The following is a 17,736-nucleotide window of genomic DNA, read 5'->3' on the forward strand; positions in this document are numbered from 1 at the left end:
ACATGACATGACCCTCTGCAGATTGCAAAACCAGAGGGAACCACAGCAGTCACTAGTATGACAGCCAGCATTGCACTCAGCCAGCATTGCACTCATGGAGAACATCAACCACCCGCTCTCAAAGGCTGGCTGGGAACAAAACACAAAGAGAGAGCCAGCATGGAGCTGGGGATACTCTGAGGAGCCTCCCTCTTCTCCTCCATCCTCTTGCGGGCCGTAAAACCACAGACATTATGCAAGGCTCATTGGACTGACAGCTATGATTTGTGTAGCAGTAGTTTGTTGAGCAGCAGGAAGATTAGCGAGAGATAAAAAACACGGAGACCTAGATGACTTGTTCTGTTAAGACACCACTTGATGGTTACTGCTCCAGTAAAGAAGAACCAGCTGCCAGAGCACAGTTTAAATGTCCTATAAATGTCTTTCTGGCCACTCTGAGCTGTGATACAGAAGCTGTTTTCTGGAAGCTGTTATCAAGGATTTCTCTTTCTCTCTCTGTCTCACACACATATGCATGCATAGAGATGTGCCACGAAGAAGCATATTACTCCAGGGACCATATTCAGTCAACGCTCTTTCCTAGGGAAATAAGCTAAAATGATGAACATCACCAACCTGACCTTGCAAGCAGTAAAACATGTACTACAAGGCAGGATAATCAAGATAAATGGAGAAGATTAACCTGGAGATGAGGGCAATGAAGGAGGGAGGGAATAAAGAGGATGGAAAGCTCATGAGGTGCCTGGAGCTTGCAGCATCCTCTGACTCCAAAGTCGAACTAAGGGCTGGGGAAGGTGGAGGAGAATATGGGAAGGGCCACTGAGGGGAAAAACTCAAACCCAGAAGTCAGACCTTAGGAAGGAGTCCATCTGCACAGGAGCATGAAGGGAGGACTGACCATGCTGCAAGGACCCAAGCCAAGAGTCATGAAGGTGCTAAAAGCCTCACTCCACATATCAACTCCAGCCCTAAGGCCAAGACAGCAATAAACCGTTCAGCTCAGCAGTGAGCTGAGAACCTGCCGAGAGCTGCCCTGACCACGCAACTTTGCACCCTTCATGAAGAAGGCATCACCAAAATATCAGTGATAAGGCATACAGAAGGCACCTAACTCTCTCCACCGGCTGTACGTGGAGCATAAGCACCTTGTGGGTTTTCTGACTCTCCCTGCCAAGTCAGGTGACTGCTGCCTAGCTGTTGCACGCTCTGCATGGGCACTCATGGCCTTGGTGACTTCCAGCTGGAAAGGGCTCAATTTCTACCGGGGATGAAAGTCAGGCTCTTTGATCACTAGCTGCTTTTGAAGATGCCTCCAGCAGAGTGAGAGATGCAGCCAGTTACTAGACAAGAGCTCATCTATGGCATGTATGCACATGCAGGCTTTGGTGGGAGCATCACTCTCTTCTTTGATCCTGTTTGCCCTGTCCCTCTCTTTTTCCCAGGTTAGTCTGCTCTGATGTATGGAAGTGGCAACCTGAAAGCCATCTCTGTCTCACAAGAACAGCCCAGAGACTGGACTGCAATCACCTCACCTCCCAGAAGTTAAACTCATCAACAACACACAAGGAACAAATAGAGGACCCAGTTCCCCAGAGGTGGATAAAGGGGCTCCAACACATCCATGGCTGAAGAGCCAAGCAGTCCCACCTCAGCCACCCACAAGCATGAGACGTCAGTTGTAGCCTCAACAGCGGTCCTTGCTCTGGAGAAACCACTGCAGCGCTGGCACATACCCCATCCCCATGGTGCCCACCCCAGCCCCTCTCACACGCTCTTGGCACTCACCCGGCCGCAGGACCCTGATCTCTAGCAGGTTGGAGGTCCTGTCCGCCAGCCGTGTCCAGCTGCTGTTGTAGTTCTTCCTCCAAAGCTCGGCCACGCACTGGTACTTGCCGGCCTCTGTGTCGCTCGCCCTGCTGATGCTCAGGCGCACATTGTTGCTGGACTCGGCCTTCTCAATGGCCGTGCGGGTCCGGAAACCCGTGTACCTGTCACCCCACTGGACCCCACCATCACGTGTGAAGGTGACCAGGTCATGAAACTCGGTGCTGCCCGCCGGCTGGAAACGCCATGTCACCGACACTGGTACCCATGATGGGTAGTGGGGCTTGATGATGCACTGGAGGTCGAAGGACTCATTGTAGGTCACTCCAGGGGTGCGGGAGATAGCTGTGACAGCAAAGCCGGCCTCTGCGGAAAGAGAAAAAAAGGGTGTTGAGAGACACCTGCCTAACGAGGCCCTGGGGTTAGCATGCAAAAGCTAGAGCGTGGTCATCCAGTTGTGGGCCTGCAATAACCAGCCACTCGCACTGTGTGGGCTCCCGGCTTGCAATTGCAAAGTGGCAGGAACAGCAGTGGCAAAAAGACACTTCAGTGCCTGCGTAGCGGTGACTGGCAGCAGGACTGCACTCCACTTCTGCCCAGAGGAACGAGCTCCCCTGAGACCCAGGGGACAAGCAGCCAGCCTCTGCACGCTGCCAAAGCTCCGTACAGGAATGCAGCAGCCATGTGGCAAGGGAGCGGTGATGGGCAGAGCAGCTGCCCCGAGCCAGCCTGACCGCTCGCAGACCCCACGAGCCACATCCCTCCACCCCTCGGGCAGGAGATCCCCACCATGACCCCAGGTCTCTGGCTGGATGCTGCAGGTGAAAGAAAGATGAGGAAAGCGAGAAGTAGCAGCCTTTGTTCATGCATCGGAGAGGTGGCAGTAGTTACGAAACCCCAGGATGGAGGCAACTGAAAGAGAGAGAAGCTGGTTGCTCCTGTTCTTCACACAGCGCGGCTTATGTTCTCTTCCAGATCACAGCCCCAGGACGGCTTTATGCAGTTATCCTCACACGTCCACCACTCTGCAAGCCAGTCAATACATTTTGACTTGTCTACTCCCACCACTTTGTTTATTTAGGGGAATTTCCAGCAGTCTGTTAGTAATCTGAAGATAACATATTCTCAGTTGACTGGCTTACATTTTGGGTCAGAGTATTTCCATTGCCTATCTTCTGCGGAGAGAAGTATTTTCTTCTCTTCCAACCAGTTCAGCGCGGCCAGCAGATTTAGCAGGGACCTTGTTTTCCACTGGCAACATCCCCAAGAGGCTCTGCAGAGTGTCCCAGGCCAGCTCTCCTGCCTCCCCCTGCAGTGCCAGCCATCATGGCACCCGGCACAGCCACCACTGCAGGGGAGAGCCCTGCTCAGGAGAAACAGGAACATCTTCTGGATCAGTGCAGAGCTTCAGCCCGCCACTGGCTTGAAGTTACAGTTTGAGAGGTGAGCCAGGAGCTCACCTCAACCCACAGAGCTGCTGCCATGGGCCAGACCGGCCTCAGCACGGACACCACTGTACCTGCGTGCTCCCAGCAAGTGCCTCCACAGCCCCACGGCATCACCATGTAGAGCTGCGGGACACGTAATTACTGAGAAAATAGGTCAATCTTTGGGATTAAAGCCTCTTGCAACATCTTCAGTGATTACCCAGGAAAGGAGAGTGAGACCCGGGCTGTCTCCCCTGCCGGACTGCAGCATCTCATCCCCATGTAACCCCTTACCTTCAGGCCCTGCAACAGCCCTTCTGCCCCAGCAAGTGTGTTACCGGGCCCAGCTCAGAGCACCGATGAGCTAGCAACGGCCCTTGAAAGTCAACCTAATTTCATCAAGATCAGCTGACTTCATAAAGTTTAATCTCCAGTCAGGATATGGGCAAGGAAGCTTTGTGAAGGGACTTCTTTTGACTGCTGTGCGAAAGACAGGTGTGTTTCCCAGGTCCTCAACTCAACCAACACCCTCGTGGCACTTAGGTTAATACACAAAGGCCCTTCTTCCTTTGGGACTTAATATGAAAGGAGAGAAGACACACACAAAAGCAGGCAGATTTTCTGCAAGACCTCCCTACAAGAATACAGCAGCTCCCCCTCACCCTGCCTGCCCCTCCTTCCCCAGCCAGCCAGGGACTGAAGTCCCTGCCAGGCACTTGAGATCCTCAGAAGTTCAGGGACATCTGGTCTCATCTGACAGCACATCTCTCTTCTGGCTATTGCTGCTGAACCACCCTGTAGATAGATTTATGTGTTTGAACATCATCTGTGCTCTTTAGCTGGTTCAGCTAAAGAGTTTCTTACCCTGGCAGGCTGGCAAACGATTAGACCTCAACTTGAAATGTGAGTGTCACTAAATTTACTGCATTTTTTTTTTACTAGCAATTTCTGCAGCCATAAACCTCTCTTGCTCTTTCATAGCACCTTCCATTTGAGTTTCTCAGGACGCTTCAAAAACATGACACTGAACAAAAAATATCAGATTCAGCAGCAACAAAACAATACTCAATATTTTCTCCACTAAATTTTCATGAGCTACTTATGCTTTGCTAGTTATAGGAAGAGAACATAGGAACTTCTTAGGACTTGACAGAACGTGCTCAATAGCCAGCAGTATCTCTGCGACAAGGAGCAGAAAAGGGACAATACCTTTCCATCACATCTTCTGGAACTGCTAGGCAATTCCAAGCATCTTAAATTTTGACAAAAGTAAAAGTGATACATTTTAAAATCTCAGCACTTAATCTCAACACTTCTACAAGTGGCAGAGTAAAGAGAAGAGCTGCTACATGGATTTACAGCTGCTGACCTGATGAGGAAGACGCTGTTGAAACAAGGTAAGAATCTGCCTTTAGTTCTTTACAAACTAACGTTCCTAACTGTTTTTGGAAGCTGCATAGCAAAGACTTCCAGTGTCAGGCAGAACAGCCTCTGAAAGAAGGTCAAAAGTGAAGAGGAGTAAAGGAGGAAAGAAGCAAGATTTTAATCAGAACATGGTCTCTCACACATCTTGCCAAAGCTTAAGATTAATGCTGCAGAGAACCAAAAAAAAACCAACACCCCCCACCCCCCAAATTCCTATCTCAACCTTTCACTAGAGTTCTGCAATTGTTTATAGCCCTGGCATTCTGCAAATCAGTGGCCTCATAGGAGCAGTCATCCCTTCTTCAGTCACCTGCAGAGCACTTGGGAAACTAGTCCAGGACTTAGAATAGCACGGCCTGAGCGGGACCGAAGTAATTCACAATCCACGCAAAATCCCTAATGCCCTCTCCTAAACTGATGGTGTTTCACTGTGCTTGAAATGGAGGAGCTCTTTGGCAGAGCAGAGAACCAGCTGCAAATGATCCTATATTCTAGTTCGGCTCCATCATGGACATTGTGGTTCTAGGCCAGCACCTCAGTGCCTCCTTGCAGAGCCAGTGAGGACCACTCCTGACCCATGTCTTCTGCAGGCTTCTGACACTCTCAGGGATGCTTGCTGTTTCTGGTGGAGGGGCCAACAGACGCCCAGCATTCTGCTCTCCTCGTCTGGCGAGCCGAGGTAAGGTTCACCCATGGCAGGCAAGGAGGCTTCGATGTCCACGGGCTGATGATGGAGCACCACCACTGCAGTGCCCATAGCCTGGCTCCAGTGCTGGGGGGAGGCATCACAAGACTGGCAGCCTCTCTTCTTGGAAGGATGCTGGAAGCACTGCCCCTCTCCTTAGCCACCTCCTGCTTTGCTCCTGCCACAGCCACCCCTCAGACATCGCCCCCACGTGCAACAGGGCATGCAGGCAATTCTGCACCGACCTCCCAGCAGCCGCGGTGGGCTGCCGGGTACCTCCATCTTGCTGGCAAGCGAGGGCAGGAGTGCTGCCAGCAGCCCCGGTTATTTGCAGGTGACCTCCTGGGGGGAGCCGGGCAGGCGGGGAGTTCGGTCCCCGCGGCCCCCCACCCCTCGAGTACTCACCCAGAGCAGTGATGGACACCGGGGTGCCCGCGTGGCGCTCCCCAACAATCTGCCACTCCCCATCCTGCGTCCGCGTCCACTCGGCCACCCGGCACTCGTAGTGGCCCTCGTCCGCCTTGATGCTGTTGAAGATCTCCAGGGTGAAGGAGCCGGGCCGCACCTGCTCCACCTGGATGCCGCCGTAGCTGCTGCGCTCGGCGTAGGAGGGCCCCGGCTGCAGGGTGCCCTCCCGGTCCAGACGCACGATTTCGCTGCGCCGGTTCAGCCTGTCCACCAGCTGCCAGGCGACGGAGAGGCGGCTTTGGGGCCCCAGGCCCGAGCGCACGTTGCAGCCAAAGCGCAGGCTCTCCCCCTCCAAGACATTGCTGGCGTTGTTGATAATCTCCAAGGAGATGCTGGTCTCTAAGGAGAGAAACGCAGACACACAGGGGAGATGATATACACCCACCGCTTCTCGGTCTGCAAAAAGGACGCTGCTGGCCAGAGAGGCTTTCTACCAGGTGCAGGAAACTGCCCACACATTCGGGTCCAGGCACATCTTAACCTCATGCACGACCACATCCAAAACCAGCCTGTGGGCAGCGAGCTGCTCCTGGTGACTTGCACACTCAAAGCATGTGTAGGCCAAAGCTGGGAGAAATCTCTCTGCCTATGGCTCACAAGACATTGCTGCATCTTCTGGTCGCAGGTCCAGGATGGAATCTCAGCAAAACTTGAGGGAATTTGTGTTGCTACAACATGCACCGCATGCAATCGGCTCTGCCAAAAAAAAAGCTTCCAGCTCCCTGGGCATTTCAATTCATGTCATCCTGATCACCATCTTGCCACATCCATTCCTACAACACCTTTTGGGAGAACCTCTCCCAAACCCCCATTACACTGACACTACAGGTATCTATCAATCTTTGGCAACATCAAAAAATACTGGTATCCTGAGCTTCCCAGAGATGTGAGGCTTTACGGCTGTTTTTTCAGAGATACTGAGTGCTGGTTACTCCTGCTGTCTTCTGTTGGAGTTATGGACACTTAGCACCCTTGAAAAATCCTCACATTTCTTCCTAGAGTTGGTGATCTATCAAATGGCAAGCATGAAATCTGTCTGAAAGGTGGCTGTGCCTAGGAGTACTACATTTTAGACATTTGTCCAGTGCAACATTTCTAGCTAGAGTAATTTTCAAAGCCAAACAAATGAGACCAAATATTGGTAGGAGAGAAAAGAAACAGAATTTCTTTGGGAGAAATGAGAAGGGGAAAAAAAGCTAGAGGAAAGAGCTGCATTTCCCTAAAACCTAAGAGACAGGAGGCAAGCATTAAGCAAAATTCTCTTGCAGCTACCCTCTGCTTGGTCAAAGCCCACCGCCCAGGGTAGCCTGGGCAACACGTGCATGGTCCATCATGGCACAGCTACCTGAGTTTCAGAGAGCAAAACAAGGAATGAGTCAGTGGACCCTCTCCTCTCAACCTGTTATTTCTGTATTTGTCACGTTTGTCTGACAAACATAAAAGGCATTCAGGCAAGCCTCCAGCAGGGTTGTTTTCACCAGGGTTGGCAGATGCACAGTGAACACAACAGAGCTCCATGTTGAAGAGCAAACTGGGGCTCAAGGAGCACGTGAACTCTGGTTTCTCCCAGTAGAGCTGTCTTCCAAGACAGTTGAGTGACAGCTGCTGAACGGCCTGCAGGAACATAGCAGCTTTTATGATAAACCAGGGTCTCCCCGTTAAGCCTAATGAGTACTTTAGAGTACCCAGCTCCCAGCAGAGCAATGCCAGGAGAGAGGTGCGAGGAGCAAGTCAAAGGCTGTCACATGCACCTTCAGCTCAAGGCCAAAACTGCCAGCTTGGGGCCATTACCAAGGTGGGGGCGTGTTTCCCCACCTATGAACCTGATATACCCCTCCTTCTGTATCATGCCCTTCCCATCAAAAAAAGTAATCTTTTCAGTTGGGATTTCAAGTCTCCATCCACACCATGCAAACTCTTCTCCTCCCTCCTTCCCACAGCTGAAGTCTGGCCAAATCATGACCTCACCAGTAAGCTGCCCAGTAGAGCAATGGCCCCAGGAGGGGATGGGCCAGTCTGTACTTACTGAGTGGCAGGACTGTGATGGGGATGTTCTTCGGCCGCTTGCTCTCCTTGTCGATGAAGTCCCCCGTCACGGTCTTCTCCCGCTCAGTCACCCGGCAGTTGTACTTGCCACTGTCCTCGAGGCGGAGGCGGTAGATCTTCAGCACAAAAACGTTGTCGCTTTCTTTGGCTACCTTGAGCTGGCCCAGGGCCTCGCGCTGGGCAAACTCATTGTTGAGCACCGGCACAGCGTTGGGCCCCAGGCTGGCAATGAGGGAGCTGTTGAAGGCCCAGGAGATGGAGAAGTAGCGGTCAGGGACGTTCTGTGCCTCCAGGATGCAGCGAAACTCCACCGGCTCACCCACGATGTACGTCCGCTTCTCTGTCTCCAGCCGGACACTGAACTCCTTATCTGGGGAGAGACAGACCAATTCACATCAGCATGGTGAAGCACTCCGGGAGAGCCAGCACACCTTGTGTGAGGTGTTTATGACTTGCCACTCTCTGCATAGTCAACATCTCTCAGACACATGCACCCGCAAGCGGAGGGGCTTGGGGCTTGCTTTTTCTATGAGAGCCCAGATCACCCATGGTGCAGGAGAGGCAGCTTGCTGCCCAGCATGCAAGAGCTGCAAGGTATCCCCAGTCATAACCCTTTCCTCCAGCCTTGACTCTTGGGTGCAGCTCCGCTGCGACACCAGCACCCCGTGGCACTGCAGGGTGCAAGATGGAGCCTAATCCTACCCACACCCTACTCAGCTGGGGCCAAGAGGGCCCAAAGGGCCTTTGGGTTTATCAGAGAGGAAAAAAGAGCTCAACTGGGTCTTTAGATCCTTAGCAGGTACTTGTGCTGCAGGCTGGAAGAAGGATTTTGACTTGCAAATGGACCCCGTGCACTACAGAAGTGCTTGCTGGAAGTTTTAGTTTTGATTTCTGCTGTGTCACTCTTATCTCCTCACTTACCAAAATTCTCATTGCCTGCCCTGGCACCAAGTGCTTAAATTGTATGTTTTAGTTCCTGACCACGTCAGGAGACAGTCTGCCACCCAAGCCCCCTTGCTGCCCCAGTGTCCCCTGGCTGCTATTTGCTGCCATCTGCCCTTCTTTGCCCTGCTTCCCTCTGCCAGCAGCCTCCTGAGTGGGGCACATGGCAAAGGAGGGAGCCCCAGTGACCTAACACCCATGCTTCACCTCTTCCCACCACCCAGCCAAGCAAGAAACGGAGGAGACACTGACCGGTGGCTTGCACGTTGACGATGGCGCCCTGGGAACGCTTGCGGGTCATGGCATACCAAGACTTGTCGGGGTCCTGGATCCACTCGGCCGCCTCACAGTAAAACTCGCCCTGGTCCGACGGGTGGAGGTTGTAGATGGTGAGCTTCGAGGTGGTCTCCCCAACTTTGTCCAGGCGCACGTCCCCCGTGGCCTGCCGCTGGGCATAGGCGCTGCCGGCCCGCAGGACAAAGTCCCGGCTGAGGGAGATGACCTCCACGGGCGCCTCGCTACCTCGCTGCCGGTACCAGGCGATGGAGACATGGCTGTGCTGGGCCGTGCTCTTGGACACCTCACACTTCAGCTCCAGGGAGTCACGCTCCACTTTGTTCAGCGTCTGCGGGACGGCTGTCACCCGCAGCGAGTCCGGGATCACTGCGGCAGCAAAGGGGGAGACGGGGGAAACACAGCCCAGAGTTAGCAACACCGAAACGCTGCGTCTAAAGCACAGGGGCGTTCGGGGAAGAGGTGGGGAAGAGGTTTCCTTTTACAGTTGTAATTAATCACTAAGTATTAGCAAAGCCCTGTTGCCTCACATCTACACCCCCACAAAAAAAGAGGAGAACTGTCCCCAGAGCCCTTGGGGTGGGAAAGACTGTGACCTGCAGCCCACACACCAGCACCGTGATTAAATTCCTGCCCAATGGCCCCAGTGACCGCACAGGGTTTTCCATCACGCTGCAGAGCGGCACAGCTTAATATATCCACATCCACACTGAGGCATTTTGTCACGAGTGGCCTCCCCTTCAGTGTGTGCCCCCACAGCACGCTTCGTGACCCCCCTCCTGCCTACATACTTCAGCCACTCCTTAGCCCCAGCACGGTCTTCGCCCCTCGGTGACTGGTGGGGCCAACCTAAACTTATTTAGTTCCTTTAATCTTCCCTCATAAAAAAGTCGGGAGATATAATTCTCCTCTCCTTTGCTTATATCGTTTCATGTTTTAATGACGCCCTCGGGTCAAACGAAGGGGGTTCTGAATTCGGAGGGAAGCGGCTCCTCTGAGGGCAGCAATGCAATTGCAGCCCACCCAACGCCCGCTCCCAGGACACGGCCATCTCAAGGCACTTGGTAATAAAAAACTGCTGGCCACTTTTCCGGTTGATTACCCGGAGGAAAGGAAGTACAGCCGTTAAAATCAGGATGAAAAAGAAATTGCAGCCCCCTAGCCTTGCTTACTTTCAGCAAGCATCTTAATTTTAGCAAGAGGTTCTACCACCAGAAGTCTTTCCTAAGCCTTTCAAGGCTTCGTTGTCTCAAGAAACATCACGCGGAAGGAGGGATGTTAGCTTTCTCCCCAGCTCTGCAGACAAGGCAGCGTTAGCAAGCCTGTTAATGCCCACAGTTTCACCGTGTACTGGTGGAATATAATTAACATATCTCAGTTCAGTTTCATTGACAGCACTGGAAGGTTTGATGAAATTAGCTGAGCTGCCGAAAACTGCATCTGTTTCATTCAGGCACGGCTACAGAAAGCAACAAGCTGCAGTGCAGACAACCGCTGGGATTATTTATGGCAGAAAAGTCAAAAGCAGAAGAGGGGAAAGAAAAAAGCCATGAGATGGAGTAATCAAGAGGGAAATCTTCCCATTTTCCAGCCCGGACAGGAGCATTCACTGTTACCACACATTCACTACCCGGGGAACTTATCGGCCCTGAACATGGGAAGTACCTGGTAAGGCCATTTATACAGCAGGCCATTGCCCCTGTCCCTGCGTGTTCTCCTCCCTCCCTTCCCCCCATCTTTCTTGCTGGGGACCTGAAGCATGTCTCCTGCCCAAGGCCAGAGCCTCCAGCAGACTGCAGCCAGGAGCCCACCTCGCTTTGCTTCCAACTCCCAGCAGAGCGGCAGTGACAGCAGCAACTAACCCCCCAGTTCATGCCGCCTGCACGGTAAGATTTAAATTTCTCATTTCAAACCTTTCTGAATAATTTCCGGAGCCGTGCAGCTCCTTTCTCTTTGCCCTCCAGCCACGGGCTCTTACAACTTTTCTTACATCATTTCAATAAATTAAAGCTGATCACCATCTCTTGCTGGAGTTAACTTTCCCGCTGAGCTGCTTTGAACCCCTGCTTACCCCAGCCTCCGCACAGCCGCTTAGGGGGTGAGAGCGGGTACCTGTGAAGAACGTGTGCCCATCCTCCTCCCCCCAGTTTGAGAGCCCTGTGCACCCCATCTGTGTTACCTCCCCTTCCATCCCCACCCAAGCCCTGGGACTCGAGTAGGGGGCAGGCACTTGGTTTGCCAGACATGGAGCTGCCCACTCCACGGAAGTGATGCTGGGAAGCCTGTCTGAAGGCTGGGCTGACTTTCCCTGAGCAGGTTAGAGGCTGGCACAGGCATCTTTTTTGCCAGCTGGAATCGTGGCTTCGTGTTTCCAGGTCATAACCTGGCTGGAGGATTAGCATCTTTTACACCACATGGGCGGGCTATTGCAAAATGCCTTCCTGCAGAAGACTCAGGAGTAATTTAACTGTGGTTACACCTGACACGCTGTGTTGCGTTCCTCCTGCTCTTTTGGTTAAAACAGCCAACCAAGATCTTCCCAGTTAGAGGAACTGGTAAGACCTTTTGGGTTGCAAGCAACCTTGAGGCTGTTCTATTAAACCAGCCTGGTATGGACATACATTCGGTCAGTGTCACCTTCCTAACCAGGAGGACTGGAGACCTGCTCGCTAAAGCCCAGCTTCTGAAGGATCAGATGTTAGGAGGGACACACAAGAACCCCGAGCTGGCTGGGCCAGTGGGAAGGCTCTGAGCTTCACACCACCGCTCTCGCGCTTGGCCAGTGATGCACAGAAGGCTGTTTCAGTTACACGGCAAGAGGCGCCTCAGGTACCAGGTTTGGGGAGGAGGGAAGCGGGCAGGAGAAAGGGGAAAACACCGTTCTCAGGAGGCAGTCAAACGTGGCAGCGGGTCACAGCTCATTTCAGAAGCCCGAAAGAGCATTTCGTTCTGAGTGCTGCAGAGCACTGGGGACTCCCGCAGAGGGGCGGCAGGGCTGCAGGGGTTCAACCACCACCCGGAGGCACAGATCCTGCTGACCTGCACCAACAAGAGGGCTACAGGCACAGTTGCCCCATCATGCTGGAGCAGATCAGCCCTGGAAGTTACGGAGAGAAGAGCAAGCAGGGAACACCGCAAAGGTGCTCGTCAGAGCACAACACTGTACATGGGGAAGCGTGTTATCAGAAAATAAGTTCCTCCCAGGCCAGTCGCCCTACTCAGGCTTCAAGGACATCAGTCTGCATATCAGGAGATGAGTAACTCTTTGCAAGGTGTTCACCCAGGAGCCCTGGCTCTGCTGCCAGCATTACACTGACAAGCTGCCCACACTCATCCCGCAGCTGCCCACCACGGGAAGCCCCAGGGTTTCTGGGGGCACTCTGCAAGCTGAGCTCCACTTGAAAGCAAGGGTAAGCTTAGATGAGAGTCATCATTGTGTGAAGGGGAGTGGGGCCACACCTGAATCAGAGCTGAGACGGACGCTGCAGGACACGTCCTCTTGCCTGCTCTTTCTCACCCAGCTCCTGCCTGTTTCTCCTCTCATCAATGGGCCTCGCACTTCCCCCAGCATCCAGTCTTGCCTCCTCCTTGTCTCCCAACACAAGTGAACCCCTGCAACTGTTCTGACCCCCGGAGGTGTCAGCAGAGCTCTCCTATCTTCAGCATCAAGGTTACATTTGGCAGTGAGCACCTGGACAGGGAGACAAGCAGCTGAAGAACAATTGGTGGGAGCAAACCTGTTGCACTACAGCCATCCCCAAGCCAGCCTGCCCTGGCCACAGCTGACAGCACTGAGCTTGTAAAAAAAGAGCAAGAAATACAGCATTTCCTATTAGTCCCCATGCTGCAGGTTACTGACAGGGCACTGGAACAGGTACTCAGCAGTGGGTGGGCTGCTAAGCAGAGGGTGCTCAAAAGCATGCCCAAGTTTTGGGAGCTCCTGAAATAGTAAACGTAAATATTGCCACTAGAGGGTGTTAGGGACACAGCCAGGGAAAGTCCCGGGGCCCTGCGGCCAGGGTAAGGAGGAGGAGGAGGGTGGGAGCCTGGAGATACTCCCCTCTCCCCCGGGGGGATACCCATGGGCATCCCTCCTCAGAAAGCCTGCACACACAGCTCCAGTCAAGCCCACTTCAAATGCACACAGCTCAAGCAATGAGCACTCGCTGAGCTACATAAAGCGTTTACAGATCGGGAATTAAGGCCGTTTACTTTAGGATAAGGAACTGGCTTACAGTCTCCCAGAAAACAAGCAGGGAGCAGAGACCGGAGTTCCCAGTCTGGCCTCAGCACACATCTCAAATTCTCCAACGGGCTCTCCTCTGAGCCCCAGAACCAGCTCCATTTCCAGCAGCTCCTGGTGCTGTGCTGAACTCTGCCTCAGCCAGACAAAGACAACACAGGCATCTCTCTTTTCCCCAGGCTGGCTCTGGTTTGTCCTTGGGTGTTCAAAACCCCAACCACCTCAAGGGGTAGCTATCAAAGCTTTTATGTGCCAGACACAAACCAGAGAGCTACCAAGGTTTCATCTACTCCTAGGCAAGGCAGCAAAACTGCCTGCGATGCCACTTCCTTGCTGAGCGATGCAGGAGGAGAGTTGGGCTGGGAGCCAGAGGCTGTGAAAATCACTTAGCACCATGGTAGCCTTACACTGTAGGCTCTTTGGGACTAAAACAACTTACACAGGCTACCCAGCACAGCGGGACCATCTCAGGGCTACTGTAGGACAAGCAAAACACACCAGCCTTTTCTTCCTTTGGAATTCATTATAGCTTTTTCCCACCGATACACTTTAGAGGCACCCTATGTCCCCAACTACCCACTTCATACTACCTGGACAGAGCTAACCTTGCCAAGTGTCAATTGCAAACTATTTAGGAAGAACAAATACATGTACTCCCTACTCCTAGGGAGCTGCTTCTGGCTGAAAAATATCACTCTGGATTTTGCAGGGAATTAGAGAAAGAGTTATGTTCCCATCTGCCCCACAACATCTTGTTGCCCTGCAGGGATCCCAGCTCAGCGCCACGAACCTCCTTCCCCAGCCCCTCTGGTTGTGCGTGCAAGGCAGAAACAAGCTGCTCAAGAGGAACAGCAACGCCAGTGTCACCAGCCCAGAGGTGGGCACTGGCAGGCACCAAATGGCACAGCACTGCCGCAGCAACGTTATTACCCTCTGCAATCTGCTAACCCTCTGGTGGCTACCCGTGCTATCCCAGGGAAGGAAGGTGTGCCACCAGAGCCACCCCAATGCCCCAGAAACAGCTGGAAGGGACCTCTCCTCTCCCAACCACTGCAAGTCCTCAGGGAGCCAGGCTCCTTAAATCCCTCCTCCACACCACTATTGATCTCCCTTCCTTACAGCATCCAAGTACGTGTCCATGCGTGTGGCAGGAGGAAGGGGGTGGTGATAAGGTAGGAAAGATATCTAGATTAGCGATGTAATCCTCTCAAACCCTCATGCCTGGCAATTAGCTATACATGCCGATCCATACCTGCTGCAGCACACCAGACACCACTCTTCCTCGCCAATCGAAAGCTCATCTAAGGTCTTTGGCATGGAGGAAAACACATGCTGTGTTACACTGCAGAACTGATGAGGACCCTCAGATGTCACCTTTACAAGTGGACAAAACTGAGCAAATCAGTCGTGTCCTTTGCTTGCCTTATTTTTAAGTCTTAACTAAAAACTCACAGGCGGCCTGGAGCAGGCAGAACTGTGTTCCTGTTGTTGCTGCTAAGTATTCCCCAATGTCCAAGGTCCTACCTGGGACCCAAATTTCAGGAGGCAAACCGACCACCCTAAGATGTACTTTCGCTGTGACTGAGCATGTAGGGTCTCCATGAAAAACGTCCCCTCTTTTCTTCCTCACCCACCAAGAGGTAGCAACAGGCTCCTGGTACCATGGAGAAAGCGTAAAGCAAGTGTTAATAACCTGGCTGCTTTGGGGATTGCTTTGCTTCAGTAAAGCCCCACCTGCACTAAGACATAAGGATGGTTTGAGACAAGTTTGAGTGAAAGGCAGCTACTAATGGTTTAACTAAATTGAGAAAGAATTTTCTGAATTAGGGAATTCACTTCAAGCTCCCGAAGGGGTGAGCAGAACTTGCGCCGTGGGCTAAAAAGAGTCAGAATACACTTTCGATCCTCGTGCAAATATCTAAGCCTTGTTTTAAATAACAAGTTTAACCATGAAGTCACTTTCAGTGCTGCCCTTTCAGTGCTGCACAATCATAGGGTGAAGCACTGCAGTCACCTCCAATTGTATCACCACAACATTCTGCGGTAAGAGCAGGAAAATAAACCAAAATAACATAACATAATGCATCACCAGTTTGCACATTTGCAGTTTTTTTAAAAGGGCAGTCTGTAACTGATTCAGCTGCTGGCAGAAGGCAAGAGGGGAGCCAAAGAGTTAAGTAAGATGGCATGGCAGTTGTTTCACAGCAGCAGTAATAAATCCTCCGATTACAATAGTATCCTTGTTTGTACATTAATGACTAGCTGGAACGATTATGCCAATAGAAACGCATCTCCCAAAGAAACTGGGTGAGTTCAAGCAGTCAGTGGGAAAGGGTGCCGGAAAAAAAAATGTAAATAACGTGGAAGAAATGGGAAAAGTGAATCAGAGAGAAGATGTGAGGACTGGAAATTAGGTCATCTTTCCGACTCAGGGCCTGAACTTCTTGCTTGCTTGCTTGCTGCGGGCTCCCTTCATGGCACACCCAGCCTGCCCCACGTGCCAGGCTGTCACTATGCTCCTTCCCAGGCAGCGGCAGAGGACTCTGATGCATGACCTGCTCCTGCTCCACAACATGCCTTGCTAGAGGAGCTTCCTGGCCACAGCCCCACACCCGAGCTGCATGGGACCCCCAGGCAGGATGGTGCGGTCACAGTCCAGTGAGCCCACCCCAGGCACCTGGGGCAGTGATGCTCTCCCACAGCTTCCCAAGCCCCACATGAACCCCAACAGGGGTTGGCAGTGGGGTGTCCCATGGCCCCACCAGCAACCACTTCCCCGTGCGCCCAGGGAGGGCGTGTGAGGGGAACCAATGTGCCCAGCCCCAGCTTCGGCTTGTCCTTGATGGACCCAGGGCAGCTACAGCTTTCCCAGTTGCTTGCAGACTCCCAAGTGCTCCATCTCCAGGAGAAAGGACACCCGCCCTCCCCTTTCCATCCCGGGCTTTACTCCTGGGCTCCAGCCCCACCAGCACAGGGCTGTTTAGGGCAGTTCTTAGAGCCTCCTCCCATTGGGGAGTGGTGGATGTGCCTCCAGAACTGCTGGTCCCCTTCTCTCAGCTGCTTCTAATGTGGTGTGTCAGACGCCAGGAGCACATTCACACCTGCTGCCTGTTCTGCTGTCCCACATCACCACCCTGCCCTCAGCTGAGGCAGCTTTGGGGAGCAGGGGAAGGCAGGCTCCCTCTAACAAGCTCCTTTCTTCTCTCTCCACCCACTTCGTCCAAACCCCCCCCCCAAGGAGCATCTGGTTATTAGGACATCTAATTTAGGTGGAGAAGTTCAAGTGACCTCATTAAAAGAAAGAAAAGGAAAAAAAAAAAAAGAGAGAGAAACGAGAAAGGGTGGGGGTGTGAAAGGGCAAGGCAGCACCCAGCAGGGAGAGTCATCATTTGTTCATTAAGCAAAAATTAGCTGGAGCATTGGTGGAGTGAACCCTGACACAACAGGCGGCCGGAGGGGAAGAGAGGCTGGGGACACAGAGGTGCCCCAAGAGCACGGCGAGCCGAGAGCGTGGCAGGGAGCGCAGGGCTCACGTCTGCCTTCATCTCCCAGTCAGGGCAGGGAGGAAAACCTTTACTCCCTCTCCCACGCATGCCTTTTTTGCAATCCTGCTCTGTGAAGCAGCTGCTCTCGGTAAGGAGAGGGGCACACACCAGTCTGCAAGCAAAAAAAATCAGGCGCGAGGTGGTGAGATGAGAACCCAAAGGACAGGGGGGTTCCTTTCCCTGCAATGGAGAAACTCGTGCTTCCTGGCTGTCTTGGATGTTCCTGCTCTTGTACCCAACACCTGCCATGACACTGCTGCTAGGCGGGCTCTGTATTTGGGGTCCGTGGTGGCAGTGCACCCCAGGCAGACCCAGAGGAGATTCAGACACGTGTGGCACTGCCCTGCTCCAGCAGCTCTGCCAGGGGTGATGCTCGCACACTGTCCTCTGCCTGGTGTGTGTGTCCCTGGCCAGGGGATCTCCCCCTGCCCCAGCCACGGCGCCTGGTGACATCCAGCCAGGCAGCACAGCATCACCAAGCACCCTCAGGGACTCCCTCCAAAACACAGCCTTGGGGGGGGAGACACCCGGGGAGGGCAGCAGCGGGGCTGCAGACCACTCCAACCGCTCACCCGCAGCAGGATAACCTCCGGCAGCGAGGCACAGTGAGCCAGCTCACAAATCTCTCCTTCTCCGTCCCCCTCCCTCTTCTACAATCTCACCTTTGGGAGGGTTTAGCTCCCCGGCTGATCCCCAGTGCCGCCAGCGAGCTGAAGGCAAGGCTAAGCCACCGCAAACAAGGAGGGCAGAGCACATCAAGCACGCACCTCTTCCACCCGGGGTTAAGCTGATGCGTTTTACTTAACAGCACTTGTGAGCTAAGAGCAGGGACGTGGG

The 17,736-nt window shown here is 53.2% G+C and overlaps 1 protein-coding gene across 2 annotated transcripts in view; it reads right to left on the reverse strand.

Moving 5' to 3' along the window:
• IGSF3 (immunoglobulin superfamily member 3) overlaps window positions 1-17,736 on the reverse strand; it is a 74,767-nt gene that overhangs the window by 27,063 nt on the left and 29,968 nt on the right. Inside the window, exons 2-5 of one of the 2 annotated variants that reach the window (XM_014947257.1) lie at window positions 9,070-9,480; window positions 7,856-8,245; window positions 5,767-6,168; window positions 1,786-2,190 (exon numbers count right to left, since the gene is read on the reverse strand). In XM_014947257.1, coding sequence (XP_014802743.1) covers window positions 1,786-2,190; window positions 5,767-6,168; window positions 7,856-8,245; window positions 9,070-9,480 — 1,608 coding nt within the window. The remainder of the gene's footprint in view (window positions 1-1,785; window positions 2,191-5,766; window positions 6,169-7,855; window positions 8,246-9,069; window positions 9,481-17,736) is intronic. The other variant, XM_014947258.1, reaches the window with a different exon arrangement.

Source organism: Calidris pugnax, unplaced genomic scaffold (assembly GCF_001431845.1).
Source record: "Calidris pugnax isolate Ruff unplaced genomic scaffold, ASM143184v1 scaffold95, whole genome shotgun sequence".
NCBI lineage: Eukaryota > Metazoa > Chordata > Aves > Charadriiformes > Scolopacidae > Calidris > Calidris pugnax.